The sequence below is a fragment of the Mycothermus thermophilus genome, assembly GCF_041956435.1.
Source record: "Mycothermus thermophilus strain CBS 625.91 unplaced genomic scaffold VTJ04scaffold_2, whole genome shotgun sequence".
Lineage (NCBI taxonomy): Eukaryota > Fungi > Ascomycota > Sordariomycetes > Sordariales > Chaetomiaceae > Mycothermus > Mycothermus thermophilus.
Genome location: NW_027191428.1, coordinates 1,736,593 through 1,761,466, shown reverse-complemented (window position 1 = coordinate 1,761,466; position 24,874 = coordinate 1,736,593). Strand labels below are relative to the sequence as shown.

The 24,874-nt window shown below is 55.2% G+C and overlaps 11 protein-coding genes across 11 annotated transcripts; 8 read left to right on the top strand and 3 right to left on the bottom strand.

The window, feature by feature from the left end:
• Positions 1 to 508: 508 nt before the first annotated feature.
• On the top strand, positions 509 to 808 carry VTJ04DRAFT_2781 (uncharacterized protein; the record flags this gene model as incomplete). The annotated part of the gene is made up of 1 exon (XM_069360608.1): positions 509 to 808. One exon carries the CDS (start codon positions 509 to 511, stop codon positions 806 to 808), a length of 300 nt encoding a protein of 99 aa, XP_069221302.1.
• Positions 809 to 1,638: 830 nt separating this feature from the next.
• VTJ04DRAFT_2780 (uncharacterized protein) lies at positions 1,639 to 2,811 on the top strand (the record flags this gene model as incomplete). Its single annotated transcript, XM_069360607.1, has 2 exons — positions 1,639 to 1,710; positions 1,762 to 2,811. 2 exons carry the CDS (start codon positions 1,639 to 1,641, stop codon positions 2,809 to 2,811), a joined length of 1,122 nt encoding a protein of 373 aa, XP_069221301.1.
• A 1,034-nt stretch (positions 2,812 to 3,845) lies between these two features.
• VTJ04DRAFT_2779 (uncharacterized protein) lies at positions 3,846 to 6,898 on the top strand (the record flags this gene model as incomplete). The annotated part of the gene is made up of 5 exons (XM_069360605.1): positions 3,846 to 4,007; positions 4,085 to 4,175; positions 4,251 to 5,744; positions 5,802 to 6,070; positions 6,140 to 6,898. 5 exons carry the CDS (start codon positions 3,846 to 3,848, stop codon positions 6,896 to 6,898), a joined length of 2,775 nt encoding a protein of 924 aa, XP_069221300.1.
• Positions 6,899 to 6,934: 36 nt separating this feature from the next.
• Positions 6,935 to 7,494, top strand: VTJ04DRAFT_2778 (uncharacterized protein; the record flags this gene model as incomplete). Its single annotated transcript, XM_069360604.1, has 2 exons — positions 6,935 to 7,005; positions 7,062 to 7,494. The coding sequence occupies 2 exons, from the start codon at positions 6,935 to 6,937 to the stop codon at positions 7,492 to 7,494; spliced, it is 504 nt and encodes a 167-aa protein (XP_069221299.1).
• A 1,033-nt stretch (positions 7,495 to 8,527) lies between these two features.
• Positions 8,528 to 9,600, top strand: VTJ04DRAFT_2777 (uncharacterized protein; the record flags this gene model as incomplete). Its single annotated transcript, XM_069360603.1, has 2 exons — positions 8,528 to 8,874; positions 8,949 to 9,600. The coding sequence occupies 2 exons, from the start codon at positions 8,528 to 8,530 to the stop codon at positions 9,598 to 9,600; spliced, it is 999 nt and encodes a 332-aa protein (XP_069221298.1).
• Positions 9,601 to 9,800: 200 nt separating this feature from the next.
• VTJ04DRAFT_2776 (uncharacterized protein) lies at positions 9,801 to 10,541 on the bottom strand (the record flags this gene model as incomplete). The annotated part of the gene is made up of 1 exon (XM_069360602.1): positions 9,801 to 10,541. One exon carries the CDS (start codon positions 10,539 to 10,541, stop codon positions 9,801 to 9,803), a length of 741 nt encoding a protein of 246 aa, XP_069221297.1.
• A 760-nt stretch (positions 10,542 to 11,301) lies between these two features.
• VTJ04DRAFT_2775 (uncharacterized protein) lies at positions 11,302 to 14,725 on the top strand (the record flags this gene model as incomplete). Its single annotated transcript, XM_069360601.1, has 3 exons — positions 11,302 to 12,066; positions 12,122 to 13,926; positions 13,984 to 14,725. The coding sequence occupies 3 exons, from the start codon at positions 11,302 to 11,304 to the stop codon at positions 14,723 to 14,725; spliced, it is 3,312 nt and encodes a 1,103-aa protein (XP_069221296.1).
• A 1,427-nt stretch (positions 14,726 to 16,152) lies between these two features.
• VTJ04DRAFT_2774 (uncharacterized protein) lies at positions 16,153 to 16,371 on the top strand (the record flags this gene model as incomplete). Its single annotated transcript, XM_069360600.1, has 1 exon — positions 16,153 to 16,371. The coding sequence occupies one exon, from the start codon at positions 16,153 to 16,155 to the stop codon at positions 16,369 to 16,371; it is 219 nt and encodes a 72-aa protein (XP_069221295.1).
• A 286-nt stretch (positions 16,372 to 16,657) lies between these two features.
• VTJ04DRAFT_2773 (uncharacterized protein) lies at positions 16,658 to 20,695 on the bottom strand (the record flags this gene model as incomplete). The annotated part of the gene is made up of 3 exons (XM_069360599.1): positions 16,658 to 16,761; positions 16,861 to 19,975; positions 20,060 to 20,695. The coding sequence occupies 3 exons, from the start codon at positions 20,693 to 20,695 to the stop codon at positions 16,658 to 16,660; spliced, it is 3,855 nt and encodes a 1,284-aa protein (XP_069221294.1).
• A 1,371-nt stretch (positions 20,696 to 22,066) lies between these two features.
• Positions 22,067 to 23,521, bottom strand: VTJ04DRAFT_2772 (uncharacterized protein; the record flags this gene model as incomplete). The annotated part of the gene is made up of 2 exons (XM_069360598.1): positions 22,067 to 23,202; positions 23,260 to 23,521. 2 exons carry the CDS (start codon positions 23,519 to 23,521, stop codon positions 22,067 to 22,069), a joined length of 1,398 nt encoding a protein of 465 aa, XP_069221293.1.
• A 491-nt stretch (positions 23,522 to 24,012) lies between these two features.
• On the top strand, positions 24,013 to 24,816 carry VTJ04DRAFT_2771 (uncharacterized protein; the record flags this gene model as incomplete). Its single annotated transcript, XM_069360597.1, has 3 exons — positions 24,013 to 24,030; positions 24,244 to 24,548; positions 24,654 to 24,816. 3 exons carry the CDS (start codon positions 24,013 to 24,015, stop codon positions 24,814 to 24,816), a joined length of 486 nt encoding a protein of 161 aa, XP_069221292.1.
• Positions 24,817 to 24,874: the final 58 nt, after the last annotated feature.

The window sequence follows — 24,874 nt, the reverse complement described above, 5'->3', positions numbered from 1 at the left end:
TGGTAGCCCGCAACAAGGCCGCAAACGCACCACGAACCAGATTGACTTTTCTGAGTTGCATACCTGGACCAAGCACATCATCAACATACGCGAGGCGGCTGATTCATGTCTTCGAGTCGTGGGAGAAGTGTTGGCGACTATCGACCGCCAAGAGCAACAGAGAGAAAGACAGAAAGCTATCGTCACTGCTCACACCCAAGTCCGTGAATCTCTCCTCTACCGACTAGGCCTCTTTACTTCCATCTGCCTGCGCCTGACCTCCCTTCAACAACGGGTCGCCAATATCACCAACCTCGCTTTCAATCTTGTCACGCAACAAGACTCTCGCCTCATGATCCGCGATTCTGCGTCGATGACTGTCATCTCCTTTTTGACTGCCCTCTTCCTCCCAGCGGTCAGTGTGGCAACCATTGTGGGTAGCGAACTGTTTCAAACAGAATTCGCACCGAGACCGGATGCAACCGCAGAGGATGGTGACATTGTCCTGATGAGCCCATTATTCAAAACAATGTGGTATATCTCAGCTCCGCTGACGCTTGTTATGACGGGTATTGCTCTGGCTTATCGGTGGTGGGCCGTGGCGGAGCGAAAACCCGTGGAACCCCACATGGTGGCCCCCGATAAGTCTGATGATAGCGAAATCGACGGCAGTCATAATACCGTCGACAGCAACGTTGACAAACCCACCGACATGAAATACCTTGCTCGCAATTCAACTGAAGCCTCCCAATCGCCATCGTCCGATTATCATCTTGAATTACGTCCGGTCATCAGACCGTCTCTATTAGCCAGATCGAGGTCGGGCTGACAATCCACCAAGTCCGCTGACTCGGCGGCTTGAGATATATTTGTCCAGAGCACAACAGACGGGATACCCTGGTGACATATATAGGCCGGGTCTTGATTTACCAAGTTGAGAACATCCAACTTATAGTACTATGTCATAGTAATAAAGTAAATGTACCTCTGATAATAGTCATATATGTCATGGATCGGTCATATGAAGTGTTTCGGTCATCCTCCATTACGCAAGTATCTCGAAACTTGGTACATATTAGCAGTACCACTTCGTGGAGACAGTTCGTGATTGACAGGTGCATCAGGTAAGTAGGTCATCGGTTGCCAGCAAGTGGGGCCGCTCTGGGCCCGGATCGGAGTCGGAGAAGTGGGTCCAAGCCCGGACTACAACCGGCCCATTGATCTCGGGGGTTAATCAACATCCTCGAGGGCGCGGAAATATCCGACCTCCAATGATTAGGTAGGTAATTTTTCTTTCCAGACATTTTACTGGAGAAGTATCTTGTTACTGACATGACTGCCTTCTATTGTCGTTTGGTGTTCAGACCTCGTCAGTATTGTCGTCTGGTGTTCAGCGCCTGAACACCACGCACTGACAATAGTTGTGACTCGATCAATAAAGCTCGGGCAATACAATGAATCACCGTTGTGACTCTTGCTAAGTCATCTCAGCATACACTTGACCACTCCCAAGATTATTTAATCCCCTTGGCCTCCCTGGAGTTGCTTGTTCTAACAAATAATACCACAAAGATTTCTATCACTTCTTGATCAAGAAATAAGAAAAACAACAAACAACAACACTCCGGACCAACACAAAGCATAAACTACTCAACCAAAATGTCTGCCCGTTCTCAGCTCGAGAAGGGGTTTGCTGCCCTCCGCAACGAGAAGTGGATCTACTTCGAAAATGTAGGCGAATCAGTCCCTGCTTACTGCCCTTTTGCTAATCACTTTATCCAGGCCAACCACTTCACCATCTTCACCTGGGACTTTGGCGTCATGGTCACGAACAACCACAGTGACTTCAGAAACGCCTATGTCCGTGCAAGCCTGGAGTTCAACCACCACTACCCGCAGAAACCTCCCAAGTTCTTTATCCGGACGGATATCATCCATCCAAATGTCCTCCCGGATGGCGAAATGCACCTCCCAATCCTCCAAGAGGTTGGGGAAGCAGAAGCTTCCCGCACTGACACCACCTCAGAGCGGTGGGATCCAACCTTTGACATCGCAAGCGTCATCCGCTCGGCTCTCCGACTGCTCGACACCCCAGATTTGAGCCTTCCCACCAACCCCTGGGCGGCGTCCATTTACCGCAACAACCGCGACGAGTATCGCGCTCTGGCTCGCCGTGCGGCCACGAGATCGCTGAAAGAAGTGCCCCGGGGGTTTTCCATCCCCGAAGGTTTTGGCGTTGCCAACGCCTCGGAGGGTTTAGCCACCACCGACTCTGACGTCAACATGACGGAGGCACCATACCCTCCAGGTTCGTCAAGCATTGGCGACGATGATTCGGACTCTGACACCGACTCTGATGTCTCCATGGACTCGGACGTGCAGGAGGCGGTAAGCTTACTCCTGGAGTACTCGCAAACCATGCTCTCAGAATATGGTCCCAGCATCAATTTTCCAGACAACTCCGACGCCGAGTCCGTCGTCGCCATGGCTTCAGCCAGCGATGCCGTTTCCGTCGACTTCGGCCTGCCAACGCCACGCCCGCCGGTGCGGTCCCCGTCATTGCCTCGTGAGTACTACGAGGACAACTGGTGGAAGGGGTCTGAGTGTGGGTTTTGGGAAAGGGAGGATGGAGATAGGAATGAGGGCGACGATGAAGATGATGTGCAATCCCACATCACGGTCTCTGTTGATGAAGATGACGAGATGAGATCGCATATCGCGATCTCCTCCGACGAAGACGATGACGAGGTGAAGTCGCACATCACGATCTCCTCTGACGAAGACGACGATGATGTAAAATCGCACATCACAGTCTCTGTCGACGATGAGTAGTCGCCTCGGACACCCTCCGGAAGGGATGGCTTTGGGGAAGGTGATAGTGGGGAGGTACAGATGTCGTCACGGCGTTTGGCGTTTTGGTTTAAGTGGGATTCGGGTGTATTCGTAGAATGGAGTTAGGTTTGGATATAGAAAGGCACCTGGGGTTTCTGGAGGTTTGAATATAAGGTATTTGTGTTCCTTTTACTTTCCTTTCTCAGGATGGTGATGATGTCGATGGACTTTGAGTGATCTTAGCCGGGTTCCCGAGGTACTGTGTAAGTGCGAACCACAAAGGCCTTGTAGAACAGTGGCTTCTGGCCATCCCTCAGTGACATGTTGCGTTCCTTCCATTGAAGCCCTCGATGGCCACCTACTAACAATGTTCCTTGGTTTGGTAGCCATGCATTTTCTGTTTAGGTGTGGATTCCTTCGTTTGGTGGTCTGTTGGTTTCCAGGTTGTTTGACGTCTGCCATGAAATGAGGCTCAACATGGGAAGTTTTACACCTGTTTGTAAGTGGGTTAAGTATGCCAAGACGTCCGGCTCGCGCCTGCCGCGCAGCTTTGTCCTTGGCAAAGGCTCAGCCTGGCGGGGCAGCTGTTTTCGAGCAGAGCAAACCCCACATCCAACATGTCGTGGGCAACGACCTCATCACCAGGCCATTGCAGGACACCTGACCATGTGTCCCGCCAGCGTCCGCGACATACACGATTAGTCGACAGGCAATAGGCCAGTATTCTTTTTGAGCCTTCTTCCCATTCTTTTGCTCTCTTAACCGTCCCAACCGTAAGCGCTTTCCACCTTCTCAAGCCCAAATCAACCCCACCTTGACCTTGCACAACCGGCGACGTCTCCTTGAATTTTGCGACAACGACATCTCCCGCCGGCTCTGAACATCATCCACAGGCGCCATACAACCTTTCAATTACCAAACGACCATTCCGCTTGGTCTCTGGTTTCCGCGCTGGCCGATGGTCCCTTGAAACTGTCAAATAATCGATTCGTTCGACGGTACAGGCGCCTACGGCGCCCGAGAGAGGGGCAAAGATGGTTATCGACGCTCCATCCTTCGTCGTCCAAGACGACCAAATCGATATGGTTATTAGCATAACCGGGTGTGCGGACCGCGGCCTGATCAAGAACGCTCTTAAGCAACACCGGGGAGACATAGGCCAAGTTGTGAATGAGTACTTCGACAACGAGTTCGAGGTACGCTGATTCCTGCTTCTCGGATCAAATTCTGACTCCGATTTGTGTTGTTGACACTCCGTTGACCCAATCATCAGTTCTCACGGAAATACGGCTGGGATGAACTCGCATTCGGAGCTGGCCGAGAGGGAGACGATGCGCCGGGAGCGAACAATAGCAATATCCCGTGTGGGTTTCGCCAGACAAGTCCATGATGTTCAGATGTACACCATCGGACTACTGACAAGTCAATCTGATCCCTAGCCTTTTCAATACATGGACCCCCGATCCTTGGAACCGAACCGGGTCCGTATTATGGCTCAGGCGCACCCTCCCGGCCCCCATCCAGAGTCAACAACCGATCTCCCATGAGCCGGCTGGTCGATGCTGCGACGGCGGAATTTTCTAGTGATACACCGACAAGTCATCAAGAGGAGCAAGAGCAGTTGCAAAGGGCTATAAACGCGTCGCTGGAGGGCTCAGGGATCCAACCCCCCCTCGCCTTCCCACCACCGCCTGCCCCAGCGCCCCAGCAATCGGGCGTCATCAATAGCGAGTCGGGTGTTGTGTTTGGACCTGCGAACCGTCCCGACTACGAGCCCGACGAGTGGGCCATGGTTCGCCTGTCAAACCGCGACTCCGATGCAGATCCTACCCTCCGCTCAAGAAAGCCCGGTGCCCCGGTTCTCCTTCGTTGCCGTCTTGAGCCAGAATGGAACAAGCATCGCCTAGGAGCCCTTCTTATGATCTTTCAGACCATCCCTGCCGCTCGCAACGCGCTTCTCCGGACCGGCGACACCCCCGGCTATGGCTATGGCACCAAGAGCGACTGGTGGCAAGGTCAGCCCATCACCGTTCCGGCTCAAGAACCCCGCGATTTGATCGGTGATAGGGAGCGCATTTCGTGGACCGATGAAATCCATCGCCTCATCGCCTTCCTTGAAGGCACCGATCGCGCGTATGGTACAGCCGACCTTCTGACGCGTGCCGAGTATATTGAGGACAAGTTCACGGATAATGCCGAAAAGACCTTCTTTTACGCATTCCACTCGGCCAATGAAGAAGCGGATCCCGAGATCTTGCATGCTTTTGTGTCACATGTGGAGATCGGAGCCCTCAGTGATTTGGCACTGCAGACAACGAACTCTTTCGGCATCCTCGATCTTCAAGTGCGAGATGATTCGGAGCTTGAAGTCGAGAACCTCTACCACGCATTGGACTGGATGTTCTTCACGGAATTTAGGTTGGCCAAGGAGGATCAGTCCACTGCGAGGACAGCGTGGATGAGTCGGGTGTCTGATGTTTTCACTTGCCGTCTCCAAGGTGTGAACAAGCTGCCCCATGCCGTCGACATACCCGAGACTTTGTATCTCGACCGATATGTCAAAAAGAATCGCCGTGAGGTCAGGCTCCTCCAGCTTGACATGGTCGAGGCTATGAAAGCGGTTGATGCTCTCAGGAAGAAGGAAGAGGATCTGCTCCGATGGGTCAATCCCCACACAGGCAAAGTGTACGATGACCGCAGGGTTCTGATCGCGGAGGGCTTGAAGCTCTGTCGCGAGAGGATCCAGCGGATCAAGCGCCGCGCCGCTTGGAGGGATCACTGCCAGGGCCACAAAGCTCCAGACGACTTTTACCTTGCCGACGTTGTTGCCGAGGCACCATTGCTTCCAGATGAAGCCAAGGTCGTTGCCGACTGCGAGGCGAGGATTCAGGAATTGGAGCGGCAGGCAGCGCAAATTCAGGAGTGCATTGATGGTAAGGCAAAAATCTTTGTACCCCTAATGGGCTATGCTAACAGAAATATGTGTTCAGTCCGCATCGCGCCCCTGAAAGAGGATTTGGAGAAGCTGCGCAAGGCCATGTGTGCGCGGTTTACAGACCCTGAGGATTCGCAGGAGCGGTACAGACCCGTTTACAAGTACACTCTGCGTGGGGTCGTGGACAAGGAGAATGTGGTGTACCAAAAGCTCAGGGTGCAGGAACCGGGAACGGAGCCCACAGATGGCGCCGAGGCTGCACCTGCGGAGGAGAAGTGGTGGAAGACGTGGCTCCGGGCGGATGACAATACGGTTGAGCATGAGGTATGTGTAACTTTTTTTTTTTGTTGGTCTGTCTCCCCAACCCACTGCACAAACTGACAACGATTCCAGATCGTCACCTTCGAGACGGTCAAAAAGGAGACATGTTCTGTTGGGTGTGAGCCCATCCTTGTATATGCCTCGGAGAAGGCTATGCAGCAAGAGCCTATTCCCCTCTCGGATGCTCTCAGGAACTTTGTCCGGTTTGACAACCGACTGTTCAAGCAAGAGCTGGTCGAGGCAAGCCGCACGGCGGCGCATAAACGGAGCGCCGGCATCGGTGATGTCTCGCAGTCGAAGCGCCTCCAGAGATCCGTCAGCATGGACTCGATGGCGACCAACCGGGCGTCGTTTGGGGCCGGATCAGATCGCGATGACGACATGCGCGATGCTCCGCCTTTCCCGGATAACGACTCGGCCTTTGGCGGCAGTGAAACTGGACTTTACGAGGAGTTCCCTGAGCTCAGGCGTGTACATAACCACCCCAGCCTGCCGCCACGCCCTGCGTCTTCTCCGCAGCCCCCGTCCTATGATAAGGTCATGGAGATGGAGTCAGGAGTCTCACCTACCTTGGCCCATGTTTCGTTGCAGGAAATCAGGAATAACCGGACGCGTGAGAGTGCACCTTCACCTAAGGCGATAGAGATGCAGGAGCGGCCGAACATGCAGTACTTCATGCGCCCACCCTCGAGGGACGTCGGAACTGGCGGAGCCGGCATGGCTCCTCCTGATGATCCTCCGCCGTTGATCGATCTCAACGACGGCCCCGAGACGAGCGGCAACCAGGAGGCCCAATCCCAGGGCCAGGCCAAACCTAATAATGGGATCTAGAAGATGAACATCGAAATTTGTTGCTGCCAACCCATCATGCCACCACCGCCCAGCCTAATCATCGTCGCTACCAGTCCGGACAACAACATCGGCGCCGCCAAGCTCGCGTCACGATCCGGGAGTTGCCTCCGATTGAGGAAGATGAAGAAGAGCAGGAAGACAGGAAGCTCCTTCATCACCAAAAACGGCGTCCGAACTCCCTCCCTACTTTGGACTTCCGCCCTTGGCGAAAACGTCCCACCTCGCAACCAACAACGACAACGGCAGGACCGGAAGGGGATGCAAGAAACGAAATTAATGGGAGAGAGAGCTTGATGTCTATGATGTTCGTCGACCCTACCCTGTCCGAATCGCAGCCGGAGACAAACCCGCTGTTGAGCTCGCCACCTCGGCCTGCTTCCCTCCCGGCGCTGCCAACGGCTGGGGCTATGGAAGACTCAGTTCGGCAAGCACGGTTGATACGGAGGCGGGCGGAAAGAGAATCTCTGTCCCTAAGTGGTGACGATGACCACAATGGCGGTAAGAAGGAGAAACGAAAAGTGAAACGGCTGAGGAAGGGACAGAAGGGTCAAGTGGATGATTGCCTTCTCGGGTGAGGCATTGGTGGATGGGCTGTGTGCTCACGAGCACTACTTGATCGATCAGTTTCGGTCGCGGAGGGCAGAGTTGGGAGTGAGACGGTGGTAATGGGCTGGAGATAGATCATGAGATAGAGGCAGCATGGCATAGCCCAAGGTCGTGATGGTTGATATGGGGTTGGGCGGCCTTTAAGAGAGTTGCATGCACCACACCCAACCAACGCGGCACGAGGCAGATGTGAGATGGGTAAAGTAATAAAAGACAGCGGGGTCTTACGAACCACCTCCCTAATTTGTTGTGATATTGATATGTCTGGCTCGATTATGGTGAGTATCCTGGACGCTTGCACCTGTGCTTCCCATGTGTTCAGCTGTGTATACATCACGTACCTGGCGGCGCTTCATTTGTGAGTACACCCCAAGCTTGAACACATGTTGTACCTTACTTATATCTATACCTGAGCATTTGGCAATACTAGAGTGTGTCCTTGAAACAATGGTTCACACATAAGAGTGAGAGAGTAAACTATATAATCACTGGAATTTTATGGCATTCTTTTCACATCCCGATCTCATGAAAACATGCATAGTTGCTTGTGACACACATGCTCGTCTTCCCTCGCAGCTCCTGACAGAAGCAGAGAGAATCGAGGCGGGGCAGTTCCCCACATTGTTGCGGTTGGTGGGGCAAGCGCAGACGTAGCTCCCGACACTCAATCAGCATCGTCACTGTTTCGGCTGAACCTCCTTCAACAACATAACACCTTGACGGTCGGCTCATTTTAAGCTTCCTAACCCGCCTGTACTTCCTTCCGAGAGCGTTTTAAATTGGAAGGAACAAGGCTGAGAGTAAAGCCGCAACCGGTAAACCCCCAACACCACCCCATCTTCCTTCCACCGCCGCTCAACGGCCACTTCATCCGGCCTTTCTTTCTCAACCTTGGGACCTAGAATCGAGAGCAGAATTACTTCCCAGAAACAAACAAACAGACCGACCGACTGCCAGCCTACCCAATAAACACACCACCACAACAACAAGCAACAACAAACCATGTCCAACAAGATCGAAAAGATCATTGCGCGCCTGCAAAAGCGCATCGCCGAGGGCACCTTCGAGGAGCAGTACGAGGCGTCGCAGGAGACGCGGCTCGTGGCAGCGCGGTACGCCAAGCAGGGCAACTGGGCCGCGGCCGTCGACATCCTGTCGAGCGTGTCGCAGTCGCTGCTGCGCGCGGGCTTGGGCGGCAGCGGCGGCGACCTGGCGGTGCTGCTGGTCGACACGTACCGGCAGGCGGGCCAGAAGCCGGACGCCGGGTCGCGCGGCCGGCTGGTGACGCTGTTGCGCTTGTTTGCCAAGGAGGAGCCGACGAGGAAGAAGTTTATTAAGGAGATGATTGAGTATGTTTTTTGTTCTCTATTGGAGTGCTCTCTGTTTGGGATAATTGCTAACACCCGTACTCTCCACCGCACAGCTGGTCCAAAAAGTTCGGCGACTACCCCTCGGGCGACCCGGAGCTGCACCACGTGGTCGGCACTCTCTTCGCCGAAGAGCAGTCGGCCGAGGAGGCGGAACGGCACCTGGTCCTGGGCACCAAGGAGTCCGCCGAGGTCCTCAGCCGCATGGAATACAAGTGGTACCAGCAAGACGAGCCGCACACGGCCGGCATATACTGCGCGCGCGCCGTGCTGCCCTACCTGCTGGTGGCCAACGTGCGCGCGGCCAACGCCTCGTACCGCTTCTTCATCTCGGCGCTTGCGGCCGACAACCCGGGGCTGGCCGTGCAGGATATCAGTTCCGCAGGCGCCGACGTGCGAATCTTCCCCAGCCTGCCGCTGCTCAACTTTCTTGGATTGTTGCTGCTGGCCGTGCAGAAGGGCACGCCTGACCTGTTCCGCCAGCTTAAGACCAAGTATGTGGCCAACATTGGGGAGTTAGGGGGCGCGTGGGATCAGGCGTTGGAGGGGATCGCCGAGATGTACTTTGGCATCCAAAGGCCGAGGCAAAGCAATCCGCTGTTGGATATGATGGGGAGTTTGTTTGGAGGCGCCCCCGGCGGCGGTGCTCAGAGGAGACAGCCGGGGCCGCGCAGGGTGGATGCGCCTGCTGCGGAGGGGTTGGATTGACGATGATGCGGAGGAGAGGATAAACTACGAACCAACGGATATATGATTACACAACACCCATGTGCGGGGGATGGGAGGCGATTCTATTTTTCCGTAGCCTGCTTGCTGTTGCTGATTCAAATACGATTCTTCCCTAATACCAAGCGATGCGAACTGAAAACGAAGAACAACGACGACGGACGAAGGGACCGAAAACGACATTATTGGTGAAGGCGCTGCGGCGGGTCGGGCTCATACAGCCATCTGTCTTCTTCCAGGGCGGCCACTTTCGCTCGCAAACTCGCCTTAACCGCCTCGAGGAGCTCTGTGTCGGGAGGATCCATCGTCTTAGTCAGGTAGTCAAGATGAAGTCGGATGGAGCACTCGCTGCCGTTGCTGCCGCTACTGCTGCTGCTGCTGATGTTGGAGGAGATGCTAACGGGAGATGAGGGGGTGGAGGTAGTGGTAATGGTGGTGGTGTTGGGAAAGATGGAACGGTAGTGAGAAGAATCGTGTTTGTCCTTGCCTTCAGGGTGTGCGGGCACGCCGTGTTGGCCCATGCGGTGTTGCCGCACAGCCTCGGCCAAGCGCTGCCGCTCCATCTCGGACTCGTGGCGCGCCTCGGCCGCCTCCGGGTCTTCTTCGGCATCGTCGACCAGCGGGCTTGGCGGGTCCCCCAGCTCGATCTCGCCATTGTGGTCGCGGACGACGATGTCGCTGGGCGAGGGCGTCGAGGCAGACGCGAAGTGGTTGTTGTTGTGACGGAGGTGGTGCTGGTGTTGGCTGCTGGCCTCGAAATGGGGAGCGTCCTCGGGAGGCGGTGACACGGCGGGCTGGCGGCGGGTGAGATGTGAGGGAAACAAGTTGCGGCGGACGCTCTGGGTCGAGGTTGAGGGGATGCCGCTACGGGCTCGGTTCGTGCCGGCTGGGAAGGGCCGGGAGGAGGGGTGGCGGTCGGCCATGGTGTTGAATTAGTCTGGTATGCAAGACGTCGAAAGATGGTTTTATGGGCTGTAGAAATGATCAAATTGTATTTGGTTTGTCTAAGAGGTTGGAAGTTGTGACTGAAAGAAGTTGATGCATGAGGATGAGAAGCGAGTCTGGAAACCGGGAAGTAAACAAGCGTGACTTGGATCAAGTGGGTTGGCGGGGTAAATCATGACAAGGGTTAGGGTATAGGTACGCGATCTCACGTGATCTCTTTCTTGCTCATCCGAAGCCATTCTGAATGTCAGGCAAGAACAAAGGAAGACGGACGCAGTATTGCTTGGATGGAAATCGAAATCAACCTTTAGGCAACGAGATCTTTTTGATCCACCACCTCATCTTGAGTGCTTAGCATCAACACTTCGCTCGGCTCCCAGCTGCTTCAATTCTTGGCACAACACTTGCAACACGTCCCCGTGGCAGCCCATTAAGCGGTCGCGTTACGAAGTGGGTCCAGTCACGTCTCAGGGATGCTGAGTCGCGTCCACTTTGGAATTTCGTGCCGTCACCTCTCCTCTTGCAGTCCTCCATCCCCCACCTCCTTGTCCATCATCACAACACAACATTGAGGCCATACCAATCCGAGGAATTGGCGTACGATGCTTCATGGTCACGGAAGGCACTGAATCAACGATATGACCCATTGATTCCCTTATTCCCACTCCTCCCCTTCTTTCTTCGTTCTTCACCCGATCCTTTTGTGCCTCTTGGTCTCTATCCTGTTCAGCCGACACCATGCCTGCGGCAACCCTTCCACAGAAGCGCGTCTTCGGCGAGGCGTCGAGCGCCAGACGCAACATCATTAATCCTCCTGTCTCGGCAAAGAAACGCCGCATCGATGAGCCCACATCATCACCCGCGAACAACCGCTTGACCAGCTCCCAGAATGATGGTCGCGGAAAGCTGGCCTCGAGCCAGCATAAGAGCACCTTCGAGAGTGAAGTCCTGGAGCGCATGGGCCAGGGCATTTCAGACTTGAAGCATGCCAATGCCGAGAAGGACCAGGTCTGGGATCGTCCTCCCGTCCCGAGCGACTTCAACCCCGTCACAACCAACCTCAGTTTCCAGGCCATCGAGGCCGAAGAGGGAACCATTCACGGCCAGACCGCTGTCCGCCTATTTGGCGTTACTTCCCATGGCAACTCGGTTCTCTTACATGTCAAGGACTTCAAGCACTACCTCTATGTCGCCGCCCCCGTGTCCTTCACCCCCGCCGACTGCGAGCCTTTCAAGGCATATCTCGAGACCCAGCTTGAGGTGCACCAGCCTGTCATCCACTCCGTCACCCTGACCATGCGTGAGAGCATCTACGGCTTTCAGGGAAACATTCAAAACCCCTTCATCAAGATCACTGTGAAGGACCCGAAATTCATTGCCCGCGTTCGGTCCAAAATTGAGCACGGTGATGCAAACTACAAGGGCATGTGGAAGACGGCGGATGGGACCGTCATGACCTATGACAACATCCAATACATCCTCCGTTTCATGGTGGACACATCGGTAAGGACGTTCCGGGGTTTGTGGAACAGGAGACATGGACGCTGACTGAAGTTAGCTCGCGGGCATGGCCTGGGTTGAAGCTCCGGCGGGCAAGTATACCCTTGTCAACAACAAGCAGTCGAACTGCCAGATCGAGGCCGAGATGAGCTATCGTGATCTGATTACCCACAAGCCTGTTGGCGAGTGGTCCAAGATGGCCCCCCTTCGTATCCTGTCTTTCGATATCGAATGTGCCGGCCGCAAAGGCATCTTCCCGGAGCCCAAGCACGACGCCGTGATCCAGATCGCCAACATTGTCACCACCTACGGTGAAAAGCAGCCCTTCGTACGGAACGTCTTCTGCCTTGACGAAACCAGCCCGATCGTGGCCACCCATATCTTGTCCTTTGACAGGGAAGAAGAGATGCTCATGGCCTGGCGCGATTTTCTGGAACGTGTTGATCCGGACATCATCACTGGATACAACATTGCCAACTTCGACTTTCCCTATCTCCTAGACCGCGCGAAAGCCTTGGACGTGAAGGGCTTTGAGTACTGGTCCCGCACCCGTGTGCAGTCCGTGTCCAAAGACACCAACTTCTCCAGCAAGCAGATGGGGAACCGCGACACTAAAGCCACCAACATCAACGGCCGTCTGCAGCTCGATCTGCTGCAACTGATCCAGCGCGATCACCATCTGCGCAGCTACACCCTCAACTCTGTCTGCTCGCACTTCCTTGGCGAGCAGAAGGAGGATGTCCACCATTCCATGATCACGGAGCTGTTTGAGGGTACTCCTGAGTCGCGGCGCCGTCTCGCGCTGTACTGTCTCAAAGATGCCTACCTCCCGCAGAGGTTGATGGAAAAACTCTCCTGCCTCGAAAACTACACCGAAATGGCAAGAGTCACGGGCGTTCCTTTCAACTTCCTCCTTGCTCGAGGCCAGCAAGTCAAGTTTTTGAGTCAGCTCTGCCGTAAGGCCCTGGAGCAAAAACTTGTCATCCCCAACATTCGATCGGAGTCGTCCGAAGAGCAGTATGAGGGTGCTACAGTCATCGAGCCCACCCGTGGCTACTACGACGTGCCCATCGCCACGTTGGATTTCGCCTCGCTGTATCCCAGTATCATCCAGGCCCACAATCTCTGCTACACGACTCTCATCAAGAAGAGGGACGTTGAGAGGTACAACCTCAAGAAGGATGAGGACTATATCGTGACGCCCAACGGCGACATGTTTGTGACTCCCAAGCAGAGGAAAGGCTTGTTGTCCCAGATTCTGGAGGAACTGCTCGCAGCCCGCAAGCAGGCCAAAAAGGAACTGGCCGCTGAGACAGACCCCTTCAAGAAGGCCGTGTTGAACGGTCGCCAGTTGGCCTTGAAGATTAGTGCCAACTCTGTGTACGGTCTGACGGGTGCAAGCAATGGCAAGCTGCCATGCCTTGAGATCGCCAGTAGCACCACCGCATACGGCCGTCAGATGATCGAAAAGACCAAGCAAGAGGTGGAGAAGAGGTACTGCATTGCCAACGGTTACTCCCACGATGCCCAGGTCATCTATGGCGACACAGATTCCGTCATGGTCAAGTTCGGCACCACTGACCTTGCCGAGGCCATGAAGCTGGGTCTGGATGCATCACAATACGTGTCGGCCAAATTCGCCAAGCCAATCAAGCTCGAATTCGAGAAGGTGTACTGGCCTTACCTCCTGATCAACAAGAAGCGTTATGCGGGATTGTACTGGACCAAGACGGACAAGTGGGACAAGATGGATACCAAAGGTATCGAGACGGTGCGTCGCGACAACTGTCTCCTGGTTCAGACTGTCATTGAGAAGGTGCTCCGGATGATTCTGATCGACCGGGATGTCAATGGGGCGCAAGAGTATGTTTTACCCCTCCCCCCCCAGCTTACAGAATGCCATTACTGACCAATCCACAGATATGTCAAGGACACCATCTCGGACCTGCTTCAGAACAAGATCGACATGTCGAAGCTGGTGATCACCAAAGCACTAACCAAGGAGGACTACGCCGCCAAGCAAGCGCACGTCGAGCTCGCCCAGCGCATGAAGAAGCGCGACCCGGGCTCCGCGCCAGGCCTCGGTGACCGTGTGGCTTACGTCATGGTCAAGGGCGCCGCGGGGTCCAAGAACTTTGAGCGTTCTGAAGACCCCATCTACGTCCTCGAGCACAACGTCCCCATCGACACCAAGTACTACCTGGACAACCAGCTAGCCAAACCGCTCGGGCGCATCTTCGAGCCCATCCTCGGTGAGAGCAAGGCCAAGTCCCTGCTTACGGGCGCCCACACCCGCGCCATCTCGGTCGCGGCGCCGACGGTGGGAGGACTCATGAAGTTTGCGAAAAAGACGCAGACCTGCATGGGCTGCAAGAAGCCGCTGACGGGCAAGGAGGAGGCCAACGGGGCCGTGTGCAAGGACGATGCCCCGCGCGTGGGCGAACTGTACAAGAAGACGCTGGATAAGGTGTCGGAGCTGGAGGTCAGGTTCGGGCGGCTCTGGACCCAATGCCAGCGCTGCCAGGGCAGTATGCACTGCGAAGTCATCTGCAGTAGCAAAGATTGTCCCATCTTTTATATGAGAATGAAGGCGAAGAAGGATTTGGAAGATGCTAATAAGGAGTTGGCGAGGTTTGATCATGACCCGGCGGCTATTTGGTAAGGTAGAAGAGAATGGGCGGCGAAGGGATTGGGAACAGGATGGAGGGCCCGACCGGAGAAGGCATGACTGTATTGATAGGCAAGATCAAGAGGCATCCTTTGGTGGGAATGAGGGTTCATGTTTGGTATTCTTTTGTTAAATTATCCATGGATCGGGGACTGGAAGAAACGGGCGGTTTATGGATGCTGGTGTCATCTAGCAGGTTAGATTGGGAATGAAGTTAATCCACATTTTATCATTCAGAGGACTTTGAGTTGGTGTTTATGATGAATAGAGCTGTAGTAATACATGTTCGAGTCTACCTTGTGAGATGCCTCATGTGAAAGTGCGAAACACCGGGAAGTCTCTTGCTGCTCTTCAATCGATAATAAACCAATAGTACCAAGGAGAGAGGGTTGAAAGATGATACAAAGATGAGCAAAACGACAACCAGTGCGTCCATTGGGCCTGTTGGCATTGGAGGCATGCGGTTCAGCCATTACTTGTATAATCAGATTTGAAAGATGGAGAATAACAACGTCACAACCTTCTTCCATATCGTTTGCCAATGGCCGTCTCATCGTCGAACTCCCTTCCAAGCTACCTTCTTCTAATCGAGGAGCAGGGCATTTAAACTACCTGATCTGACCGACCTGGCCTCGCATGTGCCAGGTACATACATACAGTTGAAGACACAAACAACAGCAATGACTGTGCATCAACACCCAAGGGACCAGAAAGAACCAACAATTAATTAATTAACTTGTACACCTCAAAATTTCCAAACCCGAACAACCGTGAGTGGAGCACATAACGCAGCGCCTTCGACCGGTCGGCCATTTCATCTGCACTGTAGTCCCGCTGGAGCAGCTGCAAATAAGATCTCGACAACGTAAGCAGTGGGCGTCGCTCATTGATTTTCCGACCCCAGAAGTGCTGGATACCGTGTCAATGACAGTGTTTCGACGGCTGGAGGGGTGTGTTGATAACACACTGGGGGCTACAAGAAATAAAACGCTGTTGGGATGGACGAAGAGACAGCCTTGTCCAGATGAGAGGGTAGGGGCTTTGCGGAATGGGATAGGTACATAAATAAGTACAAAAGTCAGCGTAGGAAAATTGTCTAACCGATGTGTCTGGAATCGAGGCTTCAACATCCATAATGATGCGCCAGATGAGTCCAACAAAATCCTATGTATATACAAGGTAAGGATGCAGAGATAGGGAAGACGGAGCTCCGGCTTTGAGAGAGTGAGAAGGAGTTGGAACTGCATCTCCAACATTCTCTATCCGAACAATGGACACAAATCTTTCATCCCACAAGCTATCTTCTATTATTACCAAAACTCACCAACACTGGCCCTCAAAACTTGGTTTGGTATATACATTCCCTTCGATGCTCACTCCTCGACGTCCCAAGTCTCTCTCAACGCCAACTCAGACCAACAATGCAGTTGACAAAAGTTGCCTATGCCAGGGGGGACTTTGCCCCGTCCTCTTCTTATTGCCCCTCCCTTCCCATCGCCAGAATGGCTTTAACTACGACCAGAGTGTATTATTACATTGATACAAAAAGCTATGCCTCGGCTGGGCATATCATCAACATCGTCATCGTCACTCCTTACCACCCCCGTATCCATCCCTGCCTCATCTTTCTTCTCAAGTAAACCATATTCTAGAAGCCAAGCCAAGCGCTCTCGGCAGTACCTTGGAAGTCCACTTCACCTTGATAACTTCCCCCAATCGAGAAGAAAGCCAACGACATCCCACTCGCCGAATTAAGATAAGAAGAACAAGAAAAGGAAACGCCATCATCCAGCTCAACCCTGACGAACTCTGACCAAGAAGAAATAGTAGGGCAAAAAGACGGCAGCGAAGCGCATAAGGACGGTATCTGGCCAGAGCAGCAGCAACAACCGCAAACCTCTTGTTGTAACGGCAGCAAATTGTCTCTCAGTTGAGGAAGCCCTTGCAAGCCGCCGTGCCGCAGAGGCACGGGATGCGGTCTGTGCTGCCAATCTCGCGCTCGAACTTGTAGTCGTACGTTAACTCCTCGTCTGTGGGCCGATGTGGTCAGCTGATCTGTTTTCTACTGCATTCTCTCCCCAATCTTGGCTTGGGGTTTACAAAAAGGAAGACGGGAAGGGAAAACCTACTCTGCGCAATGTCCCGGAGCGCGTAAATCACGATGCGCTTGCTGCCTTCGACCTTGATGATCTTTGCCGTGCAGTTCGGCATGCACGAGTGGTTGATGAACCTGGCGATGCCGCCCTTCTTGGTCGCGTCGATGACGGTGTTGTCGTCGATGCGGAAGAGGTAGCTGCTTCCGATGCCGCTCTTGAGGTATCGCGCCTCGCGCAGCTCGGCGATCTGCTGCCGCACCTCCTCGCCGACGTACTCGATGATCATCTCGTCCTTGGGTATGTTCTCCATGGCGTACAGCCCCCAGTTGTGGATGGCGGAGCGCGCAAACTTGACCGGCTTCTTCCGCTTCTTGAGCTGATTGAAGCGCAACACGTCCGAGTCCTGGCCCAGCGTCTTGCGCTGGTCGTTCAGATCCGCCACGAACCTCCGGTTGTTGGCCCGGTTGGCGCGCGAGTTGCTGAGGCTTTCGGCTGCGAGGCGGGCGGCCTCGGCCGCCGCGAGAGCAGAATCTTTGGCCGACTTGCCGCTCTGCGCCTGCCGCTCCTCCCGGGCCTTCTTGACCTTGAGGTGGTGCGGCAGGTACTTGGACTTCTCCGAGTTGAGGATCTTCTTGACGCCCTCGGTACGCGCGCATCCGGTGGGGTTGGGCACATAGTAGCCCTCGATGTGTACCGGGTTTTTGGCCGTGCCGTCGGCGGAATTGAGTTCGCGGATCCGATCCCGCCTCCAGAGCCAGAGCTCCGGATCCTCCAGCGTGCCGCTACCGAATTTCTTGCGAAGCTTCTCGAGATCCGGTTGATCGTGCGGCCCGAGGGCAAGCTCCTCCAGAGCTGCCACGTCGAAGCGGAAGTCTTTGGGAAGCTCGAGAGCCGACACCTTCTCTGACGGATACAAGTTCTCGTCCAACTCGGGCTTTTCTTCTTTCTCGGCCTTTTCTGGCTTGGGAGCTGGCTCTTCTTCCGGTGGTGGTGGCGGCGGCTTGGCTTCTTCCACCTCTTCCGACCGCGCCGCTTCCCTTTCGAAGATTTCCTGCTGCTGTTTCTTGAGGGCTTCCTGCTCCTCCAACAGCTGCTTCTTGGTTTTCCTCTTTGGTTTGGCTGGTGCCTTCTTCTTCGTCTTTGGCTCTTGTGGCATAGGAGTCGGGAGCCGCGAGCTGTCTGTCTCCTCCTTGGGCTCGATGATGGGGGCGTCCGCGTCGGGGAGCACAATGTCTTCCGATTCCTCCCTGGATGGGAAGTCTGTACCGATGCGATCGATAGTCACACCGAACAGTTCCTCATCCGTCTTCTTTTGCCGTTTGAGAGCAGTCTCGACTTGCAGATCCAACTTCCTCTTCTTCGGCAGACCAGAACCATCGGTGAGCGCGAAACTGGCTTCCGTCATGGAGTCATCGTCGCGAAGACCCCATGATCCATACTCGTCCTTGTCGGCCTCGTCGTCCGAGCTCATTCGACTGCGAGGACGTGATTCCGGCTCCTCGGTATCCCTGCCGATAGAGGTCCGATTTTCGGTCTCGTCCTCAGACTCGACATCACTGTCGCTTCTCAACCGGTAGTGGAGACCGCGGAATGCAGTGCGTCTTGCGGTCGGGCGATTCCGAGCGAAAGGATCGTTGAAGCCATGCTTGCGAGCGTTGACGCCGGCGGCGTTCTTGACCCTCCGGATGGGCGGCAGCGACGACACATTGAGCCGGGCTGTCCTCCGCTCAAGCGGGTCAGCTCTTGAGTTGGGGGTGCCAACCGGAGACTTGTCCTCATAATCATCCAGCAAGATTGGAGGAAGCCTGGCGCTGGCACGAGGGTCCTCGATGTTGAGTCTCCGACGCTTGTCGACATGATTGACGGGATCCAGGAAGTTGAATAGTGCTGGGGCGGCAATCTTGGTGCGGATGTGCTTGATAAGCTGTTCTTTCATCTCGCGAAGTACCACATCGGCCGCCTCCAGCACGGGGTCGAAGTTCTTAGCTCTTTGCCTCTTCTCCTCTTCCAGGTCCGCCTCCTCCTCGCGGCGTCGTCGATCCTGCTCCTCGCGCCGCTCCCGCTCTTCGTCGCGACGACTGCTATGGTCGTAGTCGTGGTGGCGATCACGGTCATGGTCTCGGTATGATCTATCATCACTCCGTCTCCGGTCTCGCGAGCGACTGCGATGACGAGTCTCGGAAGAATGCGAAGGCTTGCCTTCCGTGCCGTATAGGTGAAGGGACATGACCATGGTGTAGGTGAAAAAGGCGGTACGGTTAGCAGCGCGGTAGCAGCGTTCAGCCTCAGACCGGCCATATCCCGAGTCGCGGAAGATGATATAATAGCCACTCCTGTCTGCCCGGATATCTTCGAACTGGAACGTTTTCAGGCGTCGTTTCATGTGTTCGACTGTGGTTCGCATGACAGGCACATGCTCGTGAGCGACAAAGATGTACGGGTCGTGCTTCAGGTGGGTCCGAACGGGCTCGCTTTCTATGATCGAATCCGGCCGAGGCTTGGGCATCCAGACGCCGTTGACATTGACGAGACTGCGGTGCGCGGCAGGGGCCTTAGGCGCTGTCGGCGGTGGACCTGGGATGGCTTCTTTCGTCTTGGACCCGGGGGCCATCTTGGTTTCACTCGCAGCCGCCGCCCGCGCGGCTTCCTCCTCCTTCTTCTCCTTGTTGAGGATCTCCTCCAGCATCCGAGTGCTCTTCTTGCCCTCAGCATCGTACTCCACACGGACCACGTTGGCTTCGATCCGCTGGCCGTTCATGACGCGGATGGCGCGCTTCGCAGCATCAACAGCGCTTACAGCGGCAGGGCGGGTGCGAGTCGGCTTCGAATCGCGGTAGCGAAAAGTCGCAAATCCCAAGTAGCTGCCGGTCTCGGGATGCATCTTGTTGCTGCTCTCGGCGATTTCACCGAACATGGCGAAGACGGCTGTCACCTTGGAGAAGGATATCAAGGGGTTGAAGCCGCTGACCACGATCTGTGTCGGTGGCCCGGGACCGCAAGACGTCTTGGGGTCGAACTTCCAGGGCCGGAGGTTGTAGGGCGCATGGCGTAGGCGAGCCTTGGGCAGGTGGAAATCGACGTTGATGTAGTTCAACCTCCCGCCCTTGGCGAGGCGGGGGTCTGAGGGGGGAACGTCATCATGGTTCTCCTATGCGCAGCATTAGCCAAGCGGTTCACACTCCAGATGACGTTCCCCCCTCAGAGGGTTATTGTTATTGTTATATGTACATACCAATCCAAACTCTTTGTATATCGGCTTCGCCTTCATCCTTTCGGCGCGGGGAAGTGTTTCGTCATATGTGCGCTTGATGCAAAGAACCGAGCGAGACGGGTCTAGGGCGGGCACGCGACCGGCCATCGCCGAGGTAGGTTTGAGTGATCCGTTGGCGGGAGACATCAGGTCTTGTGTTTTGTCGGAGAGGAGAGGGGTGGTCGACTGAGTCTTGCTAAGTTCCGCCGTGGGAGGGCATGCGGAGGGGGAGGTATGAGTAGTAGGCGGGGTGAGCTGCGCAATGGAGGCTTTCATGGCGCTCGAACCGCTTGGGCGCCCTGATGAGCTGAAGACGGAGGAACTTGCGCTGGCATGGGAGCTAGCAGATCCACCAGCGTTCAATGCGTCTCCCGAGAGCGACTCAACTTCATCGGCCGTCGCGGGGCCAGAACCGTTCACGTGTGGTCGGGATGAGTGGTCGGTGACGGGTTCATCCTGATCCTTGCTGGACGATGGGGCTGATGATGAATGTAACGATGATTGGGTTGGATCCTGTGGTTTGTGTTTGGCTCTCTCGCGTTCCATTGCCCTGTCCCTAGCAGCGCGAGGAGCAGTAGGGAAGAACTCGGCGTAGCTCGCGCCAGCAGGGCGAGTCATGGCGAGAAGGGATGTCTGTTACCGCAACCAATGTCCTCCAACCATCGTCTCTGGAACCGGAGATTCTGGTTTTAGACCACCATGCAAAGGATGACGATAGTGTTGATGGGCCGATGGAATTGGATTGGCCGGCGTGTCGCGGTGTCGCGGAGAAGGGGTTGGCGGGTTTTCGTGCCAGGCTACGCGCGCATATGTGTCGTCCACGCGACAGCCCGTTGTCGCAGGCGGTGTTTCTTTCGCAAAGCCGCGCCGCCGTCCCAGACGCCGCTGACGTGAGTGATAATAGTAGAAAACAAAAGAAAAGAGACCCGGGAAAATATTATGATGAGTGTAGCAAAGCGCGCCGGGTTCCTCGGGCTGGTCGGTGGACGAGAAGTCGGGGAAAGCCAAGGCGAGTTGTGAGATGGCGGATTGAAATGGGAGGCCGATCGGCATGAAAGTTCGAAAGTTCAGGGCGTTCCCGTGTGTTGAGGTCGCGAGCAAGCAAAAGGCAGCTCAAGGCCCATTCAGGTCCGTGGTTGGTTGAGCCAAGCCAAGAACGGGGCTGGGCGGTGGACCCGTGCCAAGCCAAATGGGAAAGGTGGCCCAAGCGCCCTGCAGGAAGAAAGGGATGGAGCAATGATGGAATTGCCATGGCATTGTGACTTGGGCTCCACAATCCGCATTTGCGCCTCTCCACCAGGTTTGTTTGTCGACCTCCCCGAGGAAGATTGCAGGAGAGAGCTGAAACAGAACCACCGTTGGCAACTAAAGTACATATATTCTAGGAAAAGAATACACAAGGGACACATTATTAGATGACAGCGTCAACGAGCACAATCAATTTTAAGGTTCATAAACTGTTGACTCAGTTCCCGGTGGTTTTCTCGAGTTGATGTGTGTTGGGCTTCCCTTCATGTTGTCATCAGCGGGATGAATAATCAGCATCTCGAGTTTAACGTGGAGCTTTCTCAGAGCAAATACAATAAAGAGAGCAAAGCCGTGAGAAAGGAAACGATTCTGAGGTCTCTCGAGATGAAGGAACAAACGCTGGCCATTGCAAAGCTCAAACTGAGTTGTAAGACTGCTCAATGGATGAAGATGCCTCGGAACCTCATCTTGAGGACAACGCCTTGTTTCACGATCTCTCATGGGAAGAGAAAGAGCTTTAATCCAGGACCATCGATCATAGATGCAAATACACCAGGTAGCCCGAACCCAAGTCTCAGGAATGACAGCCTCATAAGGCATTCAGACAACTAGGAAATATTATACAACGAAAACGATCGATCAAGGTCAGACAAACACCAGCCCTACTTCATCCTTTTCCAAACGCCTTCCAACGCCAACCATTTCCCTTCATTCGTGCCTCTCACCTCACTACTCCTGACCCTAAAACTCCAGCTTGAGCTCAAACTCCCCGTCCTCCTCATCATCCACCACCGGACCACCGCCCAGAAGGCCATCATCATCATCCTCGGCATCATCCCCGTCCAAAATGGCCAGAAAATCCGGCTGCTTCTTCACCTCTTTCGACGGCGCCTGCTGAGCCAACCGGGCCGGCGTGATGGTGTCCGACCCCGTAGAGGCAGAGGATGCGACGCTGGCGGACCTCGCCAGCGTGCGCGGCTTGGCAGCGGCGATGGTGCCTGTCTGGCGCGAAAGCGGGCGGTTGGTGGTGGAGCCGCTGCTGCTGGTGCTAGCGGTTCTGCTGTGAACGGCCGATGAGGCAGAGCGGCCTTTGGCGTAGCCTAGTGTGCTCCGTGAGGCAGCGATGGTGGGTGCGCGGTCGCGAGATGTAAGCATGGACTGTTGAGTGACGGGTTGGGATGTCGTCCGCTTGGGAAGAAGGAAGGATTTGGTTGTGGGCTTGGTGACCGAGGTGATGGTCGCAGAGTTTGTGTTGGTCGATTTTGCGGACAGTGAGAGCGCAGCAGCTGCCTTCCTGGATGCGATGGTGGACGCGGGCTTGGAGAGTGGCCGCATGGCCAGCTTGGTCGTGGCGGCTTTGGTGGATGGTGTGACGGTCTTCTTCTTGAACACGTCCTTGCTTTCCGGGATGTCGCCGATGCTCCAGTCAAAGTCGTCCATATCCCGGAGGATCTGCTCCTCGCCACGCTCGAAGCTCTTCTTCTGTCGCTCCTCCATTTCCCGCTCCACAGCCGTTTTCCCGTCGTCGCCCACGCGGTTGAAGTAGTATTGATAGTAGCCCTTGAAAAGATTCTCCGGCTTGAGTCCGTCGAACGTCAACACTCCGTCAGGAAACACGTCCGACTCATACGGGAGATCGTTGGGCTTCGGCGGGGCGTATTCCACTTCGTCGTCGAGAGGCTTCTTGTCGGCATGAACTTCCAGCTTGGGCCCTTCAAGGTGAGGAGCGGCTTGCTTGAGCCGACGGTTGCTGCTTGGCCGGACTGCAGTCTTTTCCACATCGCGGGCCACCGGCTTGACGCCTGGGGTCTGATAGGCATTCCTGGCTTTGGCATTGGTCGTCTTGTTGCCGAGGGGGGCGCGGACAGTTTGGGGTGCTGTGGGAGTTAGCTGTCGTTCACAGTACTCGCGATAACAACGCAGGAAACACATGCCAGCTGGGGTTACCGCAGCCAGCTTTCCAGTCTTGCCCAGACCATTGGCCCCCTTCCCCAAAGTGATGGTATTCTCATTGTTGCCTTTCCCTTGAAGGACACCCTTTCCATTAAAAACTCGAGCGGCGTTCTCGTCGTTAAGGGGAACCTTCAGAGGTGTCTTCGGATAGCGAGCACCGGGGGTTTTGGCCTGCAGTTGCTGTTTGGGGGCATTGGCCTGAAGGGCGTATCGGTTCTCCTGGTCGTGATGAGCGGCCAGCATCGTCGCAGAGGGCTGGGATAACCTCCCAGATGGCGATTCTAGGGATTCCTAAGTTACGATTGTCGATGAATCAATGTCGAAAAAGTTCGATAGGTTAGCCCAGGATCGATGATGGGTTGACGTCAAGGCGATGCAGAACGCAAGATGAATCAAGGTCGCGGAAGAACGCGTGGTTGCTCGTTTCGGAAATTCAACAAGCCGCGTGTTGGCACAGCAACGCAGGGAGCTGCAAGTGACCCCACCATCAGCCAGACCCTGGTCGATCAGACACCGCCCCGAATGAGGGGCAGTCGCTGGGTCTCATTTCCACCAGCACCTCTCGCTTTCATCAGGCGCATCCACACCAGCTGCCTTCTCCTGACCAACTTCTTCCCCCCGTCTCACCGCGCCCTTCTGTGACATCGCCTTTTGAATTTCGCTGCTTCATACCTACTGCAACTTCTCTCTCTCTATTACCTCTGTCTCCCGACGAATAACTCCCCGCCAGCAAAATGGATCGTATCAAGGAGGTGAGTTGCTCTGCGCGTCCCCTGAAGACCCCTGTTCGCCCCACCATTGGGTTCGTTCGCGGTCGTCAACAGCACACCGAGTCTTCACGGGCATCAACAGCCTGGTGTTGCTGTGATGCTGTAGAGATGACCCAACTGGCTTTGCTCCATCGACGAGCATCAGTCCTCTTGATGAGGATCAACGGCTAACACGATGTCGCGCACCACCCCCAGAAAATGAACCAGCTCCGCCTGGAGGCCGAGGAGTCGGCCGCCAAGGTCGAGGAGCTCCAGGCCAAGGTCAAGACGCTCGAGCAGGAGAACCTCCAGAAGGAGCAGGAGATCCGGTCCCTCACACACAAGAACGGTCTTCTTGAGGCCGAGGTAGAGAAACTCGAGGAGCAAGTCAAGCAGCTCAAGGCCGCTGCCAGCGAAGGCGCGGAGCACGGCTCCCAGAACGAAGCGCTGACTCGAAGGATCCAACTTCTCGAGGAAGAGGCCGAGCAAGCGGACAAGACTTTGCGCGAAGCCCACGAGAAGTAAGCAACACCCTCGCTCCCAACACCGCGTCCTACTCCCTCTATTCTCCCCATCTACGCTTTACAACCCGATGCTGACCATATCCTTCCCCTCCATCTCCACAGGCTGCGGCAGACCGACGTCCGGGCCGGCCACTTCGAGCGGAAAGTCCAGGCCCTCGAGCAGGAGCGCGACCAGTGGGAGGCCAAGTACGAGGAGATGGCCAAGAAGTACGCCGCCGTCCAGAAGGAGCTCGAGGACTTCCAGAACGAGATCAACACCATCTAAGAAGCCTCGAGAGGAAGCACCCGCCAACGCGTCACTGCCGCCGTCCCTCGGATCGGAA